Source organism: Panulirus ornatus, chromosome 46 (assembly GCF_036320965.1).
Source record: "Panulirus ornatus isolate Po-2019 chromosome 46, ASM3632096v1, whole genome shotgun sequence".
Taxonomy (NCBI): domain Eukaryota; kingdom Metazoa; phylum Arthropoda; class Malacostraca; order Decapoda; family Palinuridae; genus Panulirus; species Panulirus ornatus.
In genome coordinates, this window is record NC_092269.1 from 34,923,065 (window position 1) to 34,935,999 (window position 12,935).

At 36.4% G+C, this 12,935-nt stretch overlaps 1 protein-coding gene across 4 annotated transcripts in view; it reads right to left on the reverse strand.

The window, feature by feature from the left end:
• l(2)gl (LLGL domain-containing protein l(2)gl) overlaps window positions 1-12,935 on the reverse strand; it is a 124,377-nt gene that overhangs the window by 3,929 nt on the left and 107,513 nt on the right. For 2 of the 4 annotated variants that reach the window (XM_071689064.1, XM_071689065.1), the window contains exons 22-23: window positions 10,917-11,080; window positions 6,130-6,200 (exon numbers count right to left, since the gene is read on the reverse strand). In XM_071689064.1, the coding sequence (XP_071545165.1) occupies window positions 6,130-6,200; window positions 10,917-11,080 (235 nt within the window). The remainder of the gene's footprint in view (window positions 1-6,129; window positions 6,201-10,916; window positions 11,081-12,935) is intronic. The other 2 variants (XM_071689067.1, XM_071689066.1) reach the window with 2 other exon arrangements.

Below are 12,935 nucleotides of genomic sequence, written 5' to 3' on the forward strand. Positions count from 1 at the left end.
ACAGGAAGCTGGATTATATAAAATTCCTCTAAAACCCCACTATAAAACTCATCACTGCATAATCTTAACCAGGTATTCTGACTACAGAATCAAAATATCTCAGCAAGCTTTAGTGCAGCATAAGTCACACTTCCGGTGTGATGTTGAGATTTAAATAACTTTATCAAATTTGGCACTTGTTTCTGTCTTATTATTCTCATGTGATGTTCTTTCATTTCATAAGAAAAAATACTTTTATCAGTTTATCATTTTGGTATTTAAGAAATAGTGTTTGGAAGACCAATCTAGCAAGAGCACTAATACAAAATAATTGATTTTTTTCTTTGACTGATCACAAATATTTTCTTGTTTTATATCAAACACTCTCCCATCAGCTCATTTGAACATATATTAGTAGTCTGGTTGGTATACACTGCATCATTCTGGTATATATGGCTAATCTTACGTGCTAATGGCCATCTTTCTTTTGTCACATTTTTAAACCATCTAACCAATTCACTCCAACCACGTTTTTTAATTCTCCAAGGGTAGGTGAAGAATTACACTGCTTGTTTCCTGGTTGTTATAAATGTCACTGTATGAGTTCTTCTATCACTAAAGAAGGACAGATTTTTCACTTTATCATTTTGGTATTTTAGACATGTTTCACTTTGGGAGAACGATCTGGCAAAAGAACTATGGCATCCTACTAAATTCCATTCTTGATTGGCTACAAATCTTTTCTGTCTCATAGCAAACATTGTTCTTCTAGCTTATATGAATACATCTCAGAAAATTTGGACAGTATGCACTGTGTTATTGGGGTTTATTTTGCATAATCTTATAAGCTGACGTCCACTTTTCTTTCACTATCTTCATATCATATTTTACCGATGTGTTCCCACTAAAAGTTTCTTTTATTTCTCCCTTGTTAAGTTGCAGACTATCATTCTTATATGATGTTATATTGTTTCATAAGAAAAATAAATATTTTCAGTTCACTTTACTATATTGGTATGTAAGACATATTTCAGTGTCTGGGAGACCAATCTGGTGAGGGAAGATAGAATAATTCAGTTTTTCTCTGGCCTGCTACAAATCTTTTCTTAATTTGTATCACTGTTCTATAGGCTCACTTGAGCTGAGATTAGAAAATCTGGATGGCACGCACTCCAATTCCAGTATATCTAAACATATTTCTGGGTTCTGGCAAACCCAATCACTTCTCTTTTTAATGCTTCAAATTACTCTCGTAATCACATATGATATAAACATGGCAACCAGCATTTCCTGAAGGATACAGGTTGTTGTTTAGGTACAATCCTGTCTGGCCTTCAATAAATTCCACAATTAAACTGAATTTCATTTAACACAGTAGTTTCTAGTATCCATCTATAGCAAAAATTGTGGGATTCATGAGGGTACTTCTGAATCTTGGCAAAGTTTTAAGTGATGAACATTGGCCTAGAGGGCTACTCTTAGGGCCACCAAAGGCTGCATTATTTTTTTTCCTGGCAACACTGGTTATCCTTCAAATTCTCACTTTTCATGAAACCTTTTTCAAAAATTTCAGTGAAATCTCATGACTATCATAACTCAAAGACATGGATGAAAACTTCTTGGTAGAGCAGAAACTGCCTTTTTCTTCAGCAATGGAGGCAAAGTCTAATAATCATGAGAAAATGCAAAAATCTTCAATCATGCATACAAATCAGAAAGAGACCCATTACTGGGGCACAGATTATAAAGTCAGAAAGAGGCCCCTTACCTATGAACAATGAAAATACAAATAGAAACACTATGCAAAAGCATTTTCTTGTAATACGTGAGTTTAGTTGTGTACAATTTGACTACTTTACAAGCAATGATACAAAAGGGAATTCATTAGATAAAAGTTTAATATATTTCAGTATGACTGAAAACAGTTAATACATATAAAAAGCTATCCAAGCCATCAGCAAAACATGCTCTTACTGAAGAAGACCCAAGCAATTAGATATCTGCTAACTAACTTAGGAGCTTTGTAACAATTTGCTGTACACTGTTAGAATGGCATATCTATTATCCTATTAATGCAAATTATAACAGACAGACAATCATACTATCTAATTTCTGCAAAATACATTACAATAGTCAGAGGTAAACAGAAGATGGTTACTGAATACATTAATAATGATGGTAAGTAAATGAAAATCTTATTACCTGACTTTTAACTAGAAAGATATTGTACCTAGAATTTCCAATATTTCCTAAATGCATCTTAACGTAACTGGTGTCCATACAATTTAACCTGGTACATTTTGGCCAGCTCTTGAAGCTTCTTCAAAGTTTGTGCCATTAAAGTTTCCACTGACACTGTTTATCAGAGTTGTTTAGACCTTTTTTCAACAAGCCTCAGCTACTAACCCCCAACACACTCATTCACACTCCCCATATGAGTTAACCTTATCTGTTTTTGACATCTTGCAGTTATGGCCTCTAATTCTTGCAAGATATCAATAAACGTTCTTTCTTTCAGCAAATGAGCAAAATAATGAGTTCTACTGACAATGAACCATAATGTAAACGTTGATAAATGGCAACAAAAAGGTGAGAGGCACAGTCATTTGATGAAAATAAAATGTTGGTTCATCAATGAACTATGATATAAAGGATGTATTATGTTGGAGGTGTAAGGTCACATACGAAATAAGAGTAAACAAAACTAGGGGAGTGGGTGAGAAAAGCAAGGCATTTAGGGAAGCAAAACTGGCATGTGTGAGTAAAGGAGAGAGGTGGCCAGGTGAGAAAGGGTAGCAAGTGGTGGGATGAAAAAATTAAGTTGCTAGTACTTACAAAGTACATAGGTTAAGAGATGTACTAGAGAAAGCAGAGGAAGGTCAATAGTAAGGTGCAAGAGTTGAAAAAGAGGACAAATGAGAGCTAGTGTGACTTAGTATCCAGCAAAATCAGGGGAGACTATAATGATGTTCTGGAGGGAGGTTAAATCAGTGAGAAAAGCGAAAGAACAAATGAGAACACTGGTGAAGGGGGGAAATGGGGAATTGATGACAGGTAGTGATGAGGTGAAAAGGTGATGGTGATAGAGTGAGTACTTTGAAAGATTGTTGAACATATTGATGATAGAGTGGCAGATGTTGGGTGTTGGTTAAGGAGGTATACAAAGCAAGAGGCGTGGCAACTGGTTTGGTGATAAGAGAAGAGGAAGTGAAAGCCTTGTGTGAAATGATATACAACATGGTGGCTGGAAAGGATAGTACTGCAGATTAATTTCACAAGAAAGGGGGGTGACTGCATTCTTGATGACTTAGTAAGAATTTTAAAGTATGTATAGATAGTGGTGAATGCCTGAAGACTGGTGAAATGCATGTATAGTGCCACTGTATAAAGGCAAAGACGACAAAGGTGAGTTCAGAGGTGTAAGTTTGTTGTGTAAGTTTGTTAAGTGTACCTGGTGAGTTGCACAGGAAAGTGGTGATTCAGAGGGAGAGGGCATGTACAAAGCATCAGAATGCAGAAGAAAAATGGAATTTTGGAAGTGGTAGAGGAAGTGTGGTTCACACATTTGTTTTAAAGAATGCAAGTGAGAAATACTTAGAGAAACAGAAGGAGTCGTAAGTGGCTTTTATGGCTCGGTAGGTAGTATATGGTAGGCAGCTTACGACCTGGGAGGTACTTTGCTGGTATCTACCCTACTGAGTACCAGGAGGGTTAGTGATGGCCCTGTTGCGAGTCTGCACTTCAGTAGTTGTCCACTTGCATCCCTCTGACCCAGGTAGCTGTCTTTTCATTCTCACCCACACATAAACTGCTGGCATTCTGGCCACAAAAATACAATCTCTCCTTGTAACATAACACCTGACAACACTTAACTCACTCGACTCTTTTTACATAACTCTAGATTATCTTGTGGTAAGCAGGGAGAGAGAGAGAGAGAGAGAGAGAGAGAGAGAGAGAGAGAGAGAGAGAGAGAGAGAGAGAGAGAGAGAGAGAGGTGGGGGGGGAGAAAGAGAGAGACGGGGGGAGAAGAGAGAGAGAGAGAGAGAGAGAGAGAGAGAGAGAGAGAGAGAGAGAGAGAGAGAGAGAGAGAGAATGATCAAGGTTCAGAATGTTTCAAAGAAACAAGTGGTGTGCAGCAAGGATCAGTCTTAGAACTGGTATTCTTTTACATCTATATGAATAATATCAATAACAGACTGCACTGGTATATAATGAAATTCACAGACGACACTGTACGGGTAGATGCCAAAATTCACAGATGACACTAAGTTGTGAACTATATCTACAACAGAAACTGAATGTGTGCAGCTTAAAATGGACATATACTTATGGGTGGAACTTGGCTATGGGGCAGCAAATGTATTTGAATATTTGATATGTACAAAGTTTTGCACATCAGTAGTAAAAACAAAAAGGCAGCTACAGTATGGATTCTTTTGAGATGCAGAAGGTAAATGAGGAAAAACCCTAGGGTGCAATAAATATCTGATAAGCAATGCACAAAAGCAGTTAAATGGGTATACAAAAATTCTTGGATTTATAGGCAAATTTAAGTCCAGGGAAATCATCTTCACTTTTTACAAGTCACAGGTGCATCCCTACCTTGAACACTGTGTCATGTTTAGTCACCTCACTTGAAAAGACAGACTGAATAGAAAGAATACAGAGTACAGACTGTGAAAGAAATCCTATCAGAGCCAACTAAGTGGCTTAAGTCTATTGAACTGTAAAAAGAGAAGGTTAAGAGGCTTTGATGATCTCCATCTGACAAGCAACTTAAGGATAGATTCATTTGATTTCACTCACAGCAATGAACATGAATGCATGGGCAAAAATTTCACCTCAAAAGAGGCAAATTAGTTTTTCTTCAATGTGATTTATCATTTTCTTTTCATGGCATAAACAAAACATGCCCCAATGAAGGCCATCTATGATTTAAGAATAAAGTAAAAGAAAAGAAAATACATCTCAATCAGGGCTCTACAAGTGTTTAAAGACTTGGCTCTTAAAGAAAGGTTACACAAGGAAGGAAAGTCAAAAGAAGGCAGAGAATTCCATATCTTAGTTGTTCGAGGGAAGAAGGAGGCATCATAACAGCCAATCCTAGAGTGGTAGATCTCTGCAAAATAAATATATTGCTGTCTTCCTCAATATGGGAGAATCATTTGGCACACCTCTGTTTGCAAAATTCATTTGTTTTACACACATTTTTCCTTTTGAAACCCTCCTCTTCATTATTTTGAGGAAACATCTCCGAAATGAAGTTTTTGTTGGAGGGCATTGTTATGTGTTTTGCTTTGGATGATTTTTCTGCATTCTTTATTAATTCAACACTCAGAATGGTTGAAAGCAATACCATAGAACATTCAAGAACATGGAATAAATCCTTTTTCAAATCAACAACTGACATTATTAGTGCCTCCTTAGCTACATAAAAGTTAACAATATTTTTCTCTTTGAATACCAGTATATCTTTCTACTCTTACCACACTAATATATGAGTTTCTGATCTCTTCTACTATTATACATAGCCTCAAGATGACCCACTGTTCCATTATCATTTGATTCCTTTGTATTAAGTATACAGTAATGCCTAGAAATGGGCTTGAGAATACCGAACAATGAGTTTAGATGAAAGACTATAAAATGGAATCAACCAACTCTTACAGAGAAAAGGCTAAAGGGTGTTATAGCAACATACTCTGTATATTCATGAATGGCTCTTCAGTGATTTTATGGATGCTCTTTTCAAATGTGATGGTATAATTGTAAACTCAGGAAAAAAAGGGAGAGAAAAAAAGAAGTAGGAATACATTTCAAAATACTTTCAATTCAACAACAGTGGTCAGAGTGACAGCTGATACTGATTGATCAACAAGGAAATAAACAGTGCAACCATAAAGAAACTTTACGGTTTATGCAATGTATATAAAGAACTTACATGATGTGGTACCACAAGTAGAACTCTTCCCACAAACATAACCATACATAAATACAAACACACACACACACACACACAAACATAATTTTGACAAATTACCGTTATAAAATTGCATATATACATATACAGTCCAGGAACAGAAACTTCATCTAATAATTCAGACTAAGTCAGAATGATAAGGAAGACAGAAAAAATTTTTATTATCAAACCTCAGATCCATTTACTGTGCTGTGGTTGACTTCAGTGGAGGTTGTCTCAACTACTTGAACGGATGACGACTCTAAAGAAGGTGATTTCTAGCTTAATAAGTTAGATCTAGCATTAATTCACAACTAATCAACAACACTAAATAAAAACTATCTAAAAGAAATGAAAGTATGATGTATTTCAATATATTTCTTCAAATTAAATGAATTACAGTTAATCAATTTGCTGAAACTTAAGATATAGAAATAGCTTAATGACAGGTCTCTTCAAATATGCACTACATGTACATAATGAAATAAACACCATCTAACACACCAACACTATATCTACAAAATAAAGATGATACAACAAAACTACATGATCTTTGGACTGCATGGTCAACAGTGAGCTCTCCTTACACTGTAAACAAACTAGCAAAGAAACTTTGATGTCATAATGACTAAGCAGAAAGTAATACTATACGGTTCTAACATATCCATCTTCATTATTCAAAGGCTACCTTTATTCTGCTGATGGCTCAATTTTTATAGCCACAGCTATCACTTAAAGTTACCTGGTAATGTGGTCTCACCTGGTCTCAAACTCCCAAGTTTTATAATATGAAAACTTACATAATCTTACAATATTTCTCACTCTCTCCCCATAGCCCATTTATCATCTTTCTTTCTACCATTCAGCATATCTATCTACACACTTATCTATATCCTATAAACTTTCTTCTACACTACAACAGGTATCACAATTTTCAAGGTATCTTACTCGTGAATGCCTAACTTTCTCACTTTTTAAATTAAAGTACAAAATCATAACGTATACAATGCTATTCAAATCCCATAAAAAATTTAATCCTCAACCACTGTGTCACTGAATCTAAGGTAGTGATCTAATGTGACATATACTTGTTATCAATATAATTACTAACTGTGAACCATGGGGAAAGAGTTTTACAACTGTGTAGTTGATTCTTCACTCTGTAAGTAAACAAAACATCAATCTTAAAAAACTGATGTTGCTGAATTCCACTGGATGAAGATTACACCATAAGTGGAAAAAGGGATCCTAGGAGGTGAGTCAGTTGGTTTGTTGATGATAAGGTGCTAGTAGCAGACTCAGGTGAGAAGCTGCAGTAGCTCATGTCTTGAGCTGGGGAGAGTGTAAGAAAGAGGAAGGATTGAGAGTAAATGCAAATAAAAGCAAAGGTATGAGGATTAGCTAGGAAGAGAGGTATGTTTGTTGGAGTGTGAGTTTAAATAAAGAGAATCTGGAAGAAGTGAGGTGTTTGGGATACCTGGGAATGGACTTGGCAGCTAATGGAAGCTGAACTGAGCTGTAGGGAACCCGTGGTGTGAGGAGAGCTGATTGAGGAAGAAATGATTGGGTAGGAGAAAAGTGTGAAAATAAGAGTATGATTAACTTAAATAAAAACTTGTATTAAAATCATTTGGACTTATGGAGACAAGTAGAGTAGAGGCTGACAAAGAGTACATATGTGTAAGAAATGGAACGGATAAGGAGAAGGGGAGATCAAACTGGAGATGGAAAGATAGAGTGAAAAAGGTTTTGAGTGCTCAGGACTTAATCATGCAGGTGGCTGAAGAGAGTGCACAGGATAGTTTATCAAAGCAATGTGGTACATACAGAATGATGTACTCACAATGAACTAAACCAGGACATAAGCAGTAGTAGGGGGAAACCATGGATATGTCTGTGGGACCTGTGAGTGGATAGGAGGCTGTGGCTTCTATGAATTATACACAACAGCTACCTTGCTGATGCAGGTTGCAGCAATCAAGTTTGAGGGAGAAGAGAAAGTATGTTATAATTTCCTCTTTTTTCTTTCATACATTTATGCCGTTTCCTGTGGGAAGGGTTAGTGTCAGAAATGGATGATGGAGAGCAAGTACGAAGGATGCAGGGGAAGTATGGTTTGGAAACAGCATTGGAGTAAAGTCAGGCATTGGTTTGAGGACAAGAGCTAAGGAAGGAACAGCACTACTCCTGAAGCAGATGTGGGAGTGTGTGATAGAACAGAGGAGAGTAATCATAGCTTGATGTGGTTAAAACTGAAAGTGGATGGAGAGAGATAGGTGACTATTGGTGCTTATGCATGTGGTCATATGCCAGTCCATATCGATCCAAGATAAAGAACTGTTGAAAAAAATGGACTGTGGTGTTTCGGTGCATAAGCTGTGTGACATCTACAGTATTGGTTCATCAACTGTTTATGATATAAAGAAGCAAAGGAAGAAAATTTTGAAATTCTATGCAGACAGCAATTCCAAGAAGCAAATGACAATTAGAAAAACTATGAAAGATGGTAAAAGTAGTGAGCACGATCGAGTGATGATGGAATGGATTCGACAGCATCGGAGTGATAGAGTGGACTTGTCAGGTAGCATGATAATGGACAAGGATTAGTTGTTCCATAAAGAACTTAAATTACAACATGAGCATGACTCTAGTGAAGGATGGCTTCAAAGATTCAAGAAGTGTCATGAAATTTCCATGAACAAAGGGTGCAGAGATAAGCAGTCTGCAAACCATGAGGGAGCTGCCGAGTATGTGGACGAATTTGCGAAACTTGTAGCTGACGAGCATCTCAGTCCTGAGAAGGTGTATAATGCAGACGAAACTGCATTACTCTGGCGGTGCACACCTAGGAAAACACTAACAACAGAAGACGAAGAAGACCCCACAGGATTCAAACAATCTAAGGATAGACTTACCATCTTAGGGTGCTCAAACATTTATCATTTGTTTAATTTTAATTTCTACAGTCCCTGGTGTACTTTAGAGACATGGTAGATGTATAATTAGTGGGTTAGAGGTGTGTTGATGAATTATTATTAAGCGACCACAATTGGTCCGGCAAAATGGTTAATTTATATGGGAGACGGCGGTTAAGTATAACATATATTATTAGTGAGTAGTGTTAGGAACAGAGGACTGAGCCTTAGAGGGAATATCCTCACTTGGTCCCCTTCTCTGTTCCTTGTTTTGGAAAATTAAAAACGAGAGGGAAGGATTTCCAGCCCCTGCCCCTCCTCTTTTGGTCGCCTTCTATGACACGCAGGGAATAGATGGGAAGTATTCTTTCTCACCAGCCCCTTATTTACATGTATGTACATAATATCTTTCCTTCATATATGTTTGCTATTTCCCATGTAAACAGGTTGTGTCAGGAACAGATGTCTAAGCCTCCAAGTTTAGCTCCTTCCTCTGTTCCTTCTTTTGGAAAGTAATGCTGGAGGGGAAGATTTCTGACACTCAGCTCCTGCCTCTCTTAGTTGGCTCCCTATCCCTAACAACCCCATGTAGCCTTCAATTTCCTAAATCAAATACAGGATGTTGACAGTTTACAATATGCAGTACCAGATTTACCAAAGGCCATGATCAGAAGCTGAAAAAAAGGACATTAAAAAAGAAGAAAAAAAAAAAAAAACTGGTTAAGTGTGAAGGCAGCTGATGGTTGGAATGGTCTAAACATAGAGAATGAGAGTGCCAACAACTTCCAAAGATTTATAACTCTTCATGAAGATACAAAAAGCAAGAGATGGGGCCCTATGAGTGTAGAACTCTCTCCCCACAATGTAAAACTGCAAATTCTAATGTTCACTAACTAAAGCTCACTGTAGAGTACTTCAAAGCCATTCACACTTCCACCCTCACAAAAAAAGTGTCTTGACACAATTAACAATTATTTTCCTGATATCTTCATCTGAAATATCTCCTGCCCTTAGAAATTAACTCCTTACAACTATCCATCCCTTTCACAGTTTATGTCTTCTCAATCCTTCTACCAAATTTTCAAGAAACTACATTAAGCTGTGCTATACAGCCATACAATACAAGGCTTTCACTCAAGTGACCTTTTAACACTTCCTCACACCACTGTTCATCAGAAATGTTCACTACCACCAAAATACATTAATCAATAAATTACAGTTAATTCTGAGAGCATAATGCAAAAAAATAGTATTAATGAATGGTATGGTTCAAGCATGGTCTGGTTCAAGCATGGTTGCCTGTAATGAAGTTTTTTTTGTACTACATGCACTCAAATCAACCATCTAACCATTATATACTGTGTATGTGTCAAAGGAGGTGCACTTGGCATGCACAGCCTTGTAGTTGGATAAGTTAATAGAAAAAAAGAGATGCAAAAAAAAAATTCTTTGAATGCGATTCTATCAAATTCTTCTGATTTCCTTACACACCAATTTGTACAAGTAAATCAGTTCCTTCCTCAATCAGTATGTTTAAAGATTAATCTGAATTGGAGACTAATGAAATTTTTTCTTAAATGAGAGTTAATGTACAATTAATAAGATTAATAAGTGTTTGCATTAACTGGGTGGAAAATGAACATCACACATGCCATCAAATAATCATTTACAATTCTAAGGAGTACTTAAATTTAAAGTGAAAATAATAAACAATCACAGTCAAATCTTAAAATTCTGCAGTCTTGTGGAATAATCAGTGTGGGTAATTTATCTTCACAAAAAACATCTTTTGTTATAAATCCAACAGTGAAATATCCACTGAGATCACATGATGTTTACACCAAAGTTGTTCATGCATTACATTTCTACAATATTATTCATGCATGCTGTATCTAACAGTGAATATCAAAGCTGAAACCCAGATATTCATGACCAATTATCCATGAAACATCATCATCTATCTCTGTCCTCATTCAACTACCGTTATCCCATTAAAAGATCAGTGTAACCACTGTTCATTATCCCATAGAATTATTCAGTTCCCATTTACTATTTGGACATACCTTGAGAGGATGACGACATGGAGGTGATGGTGGTGGACTTGACAACAGTGACACTACTGCTTTCCTGTTTCACCGTAGCACTACTACTAGAGAGGATAGTGGAGCTTGTAGTGTTCCCTGCAGTGGTCACCTCCATCGTCTTCTCTGACACTCTGAGTTCATCCCTACACCAGTACAAAGTACAGTCATGCAGACACACAAGGATTACCAAACATTAAAACAAAGGAACTGGACAATTAGGGAGGCAAGGGACTACTAACAGTAAATTTTAAATAAAGAACAATTAAACAAGTTAAATCCAAATTTTTCTGCACTAGGTTGTAAAAAATTCTGTCTACTGGAGCACTGTAAACAGGAAACTCTAGATACAAACTGTAAATATCCACAAAACCGTCATTTCTAATAAAAAGAAGCTCAAAATATAAAAGGAAATTAATCATATAGCTTCCACTGTGGCTATCAGGTAAAATTTCCACTAAGAAAACTGTATTTTCTTTATTCATTATTTCTGAACTTTTTCTTTTTAAGACTTGACACTTAATACAACTTAGATATATGCGAGCTGGATATTTATATGCTTGTGCTGACCTGTCAGTAACTGCAATTGGAAACAAATCAATTCCCTCAACATGGTAATATACAATAGTATATCACCTATTGTAAATCATATAATTCAGAGAAAAATAATAACTACGATATAATGCATCAGCAACAGTATGTCTGATAAGGAATTCCACAATGGGGCTGTACACCATAGAGAAATACACTAAAATTTCTTTGGTAAGGTCATCCTCTATTTATGTGAGGAAGGCTAAATTCTGCTAATGACATATAAATTTCTTATAGTTATATGAGCTAATCAGCCACCAACTTCCCTAGGAAGATGAAGGTCACATTTATTCATGTTTTACATCTTTGTAATTACATTTTAGTACTGTATGGAGTTCTGCACTCTTGAAGCCCCATATCTTGAACATAATTACCATCATACTACATTTCATTTTTTCTATCATCCCGGGGGATGGGCAGAAAGAATACTCCCCACGTATTTCCTGCGTGTCGTAGAAGGTGACTAAAAGGAGAGGGAGCAGGTGGCTGGAAATCCTCCCCTCTCGTTTTTGGTTTTTCAAAAGAAGGAACAGGAGAGGGGGCTAAGTGAGGATATTCCCTCAAAGGCTCAGTCCTCTGTTCTTAACGCTACCTAGCAAATGTGGGAAATGGCGAATATTATAAAAAAAAATACATTTCATACTTTTGCACACTGTCTACATCCACCTTCTCATAATGAAAGTTTATTCATCCACTACTCATAAAATATAAAAGTACTTCATTACATCCTTTCTAAGACAATTCTTTTTTGATTTCATATTATGGTCTCTGGTTGTTCTAACTGCAATCTTTCAAACGACTATTCTCTTTATCATCGAACTGGTTTAAAAACTTAAAGCCTGTGATTAGGTCACCCCTCAATCTTGTCTCTCCCATGGTGGACGAATTTAAGATCTTGAGCTTTTCTCTGTAGCTCAGATCTCAATTCCAGTAATATCTCTGTTGTACTCTTGGAACTCTATCCATCTTTTGGTTCTTTGTACCAAACTTGAGAAGCATATTCCAGTGACCAACATGAAATGGGAAAAACATGTCTGAATCATGATTATCTTGGGTAAAAGGAAAATAGGGTAAGAAAAGGAACAGAAATTTATCATAGTTCCTCCGGTGTTTGTATATCTGACTCTCCTAAAAAAAAAAAATCCTATCAATAGACACACCAGGGAAGTTGCCAGATGCACAATAACTAACATCCATACACATTTTCAAATTATTCATCCATTTCCTTGGCATGAGAGAAACTGATGGCTGCTGAGGTGAAATATTTTTAAGAAAATATATCATTATACAAAAAGCAAGACCTGTTCATCTATTCCCAGAGCAAGATAAAAACTGATGGCAATGATTGGGTGATATATTTTTCAAAAAAATTTTTACTGTTAAGCAGATAGGTTCTGCCAACAATATGGG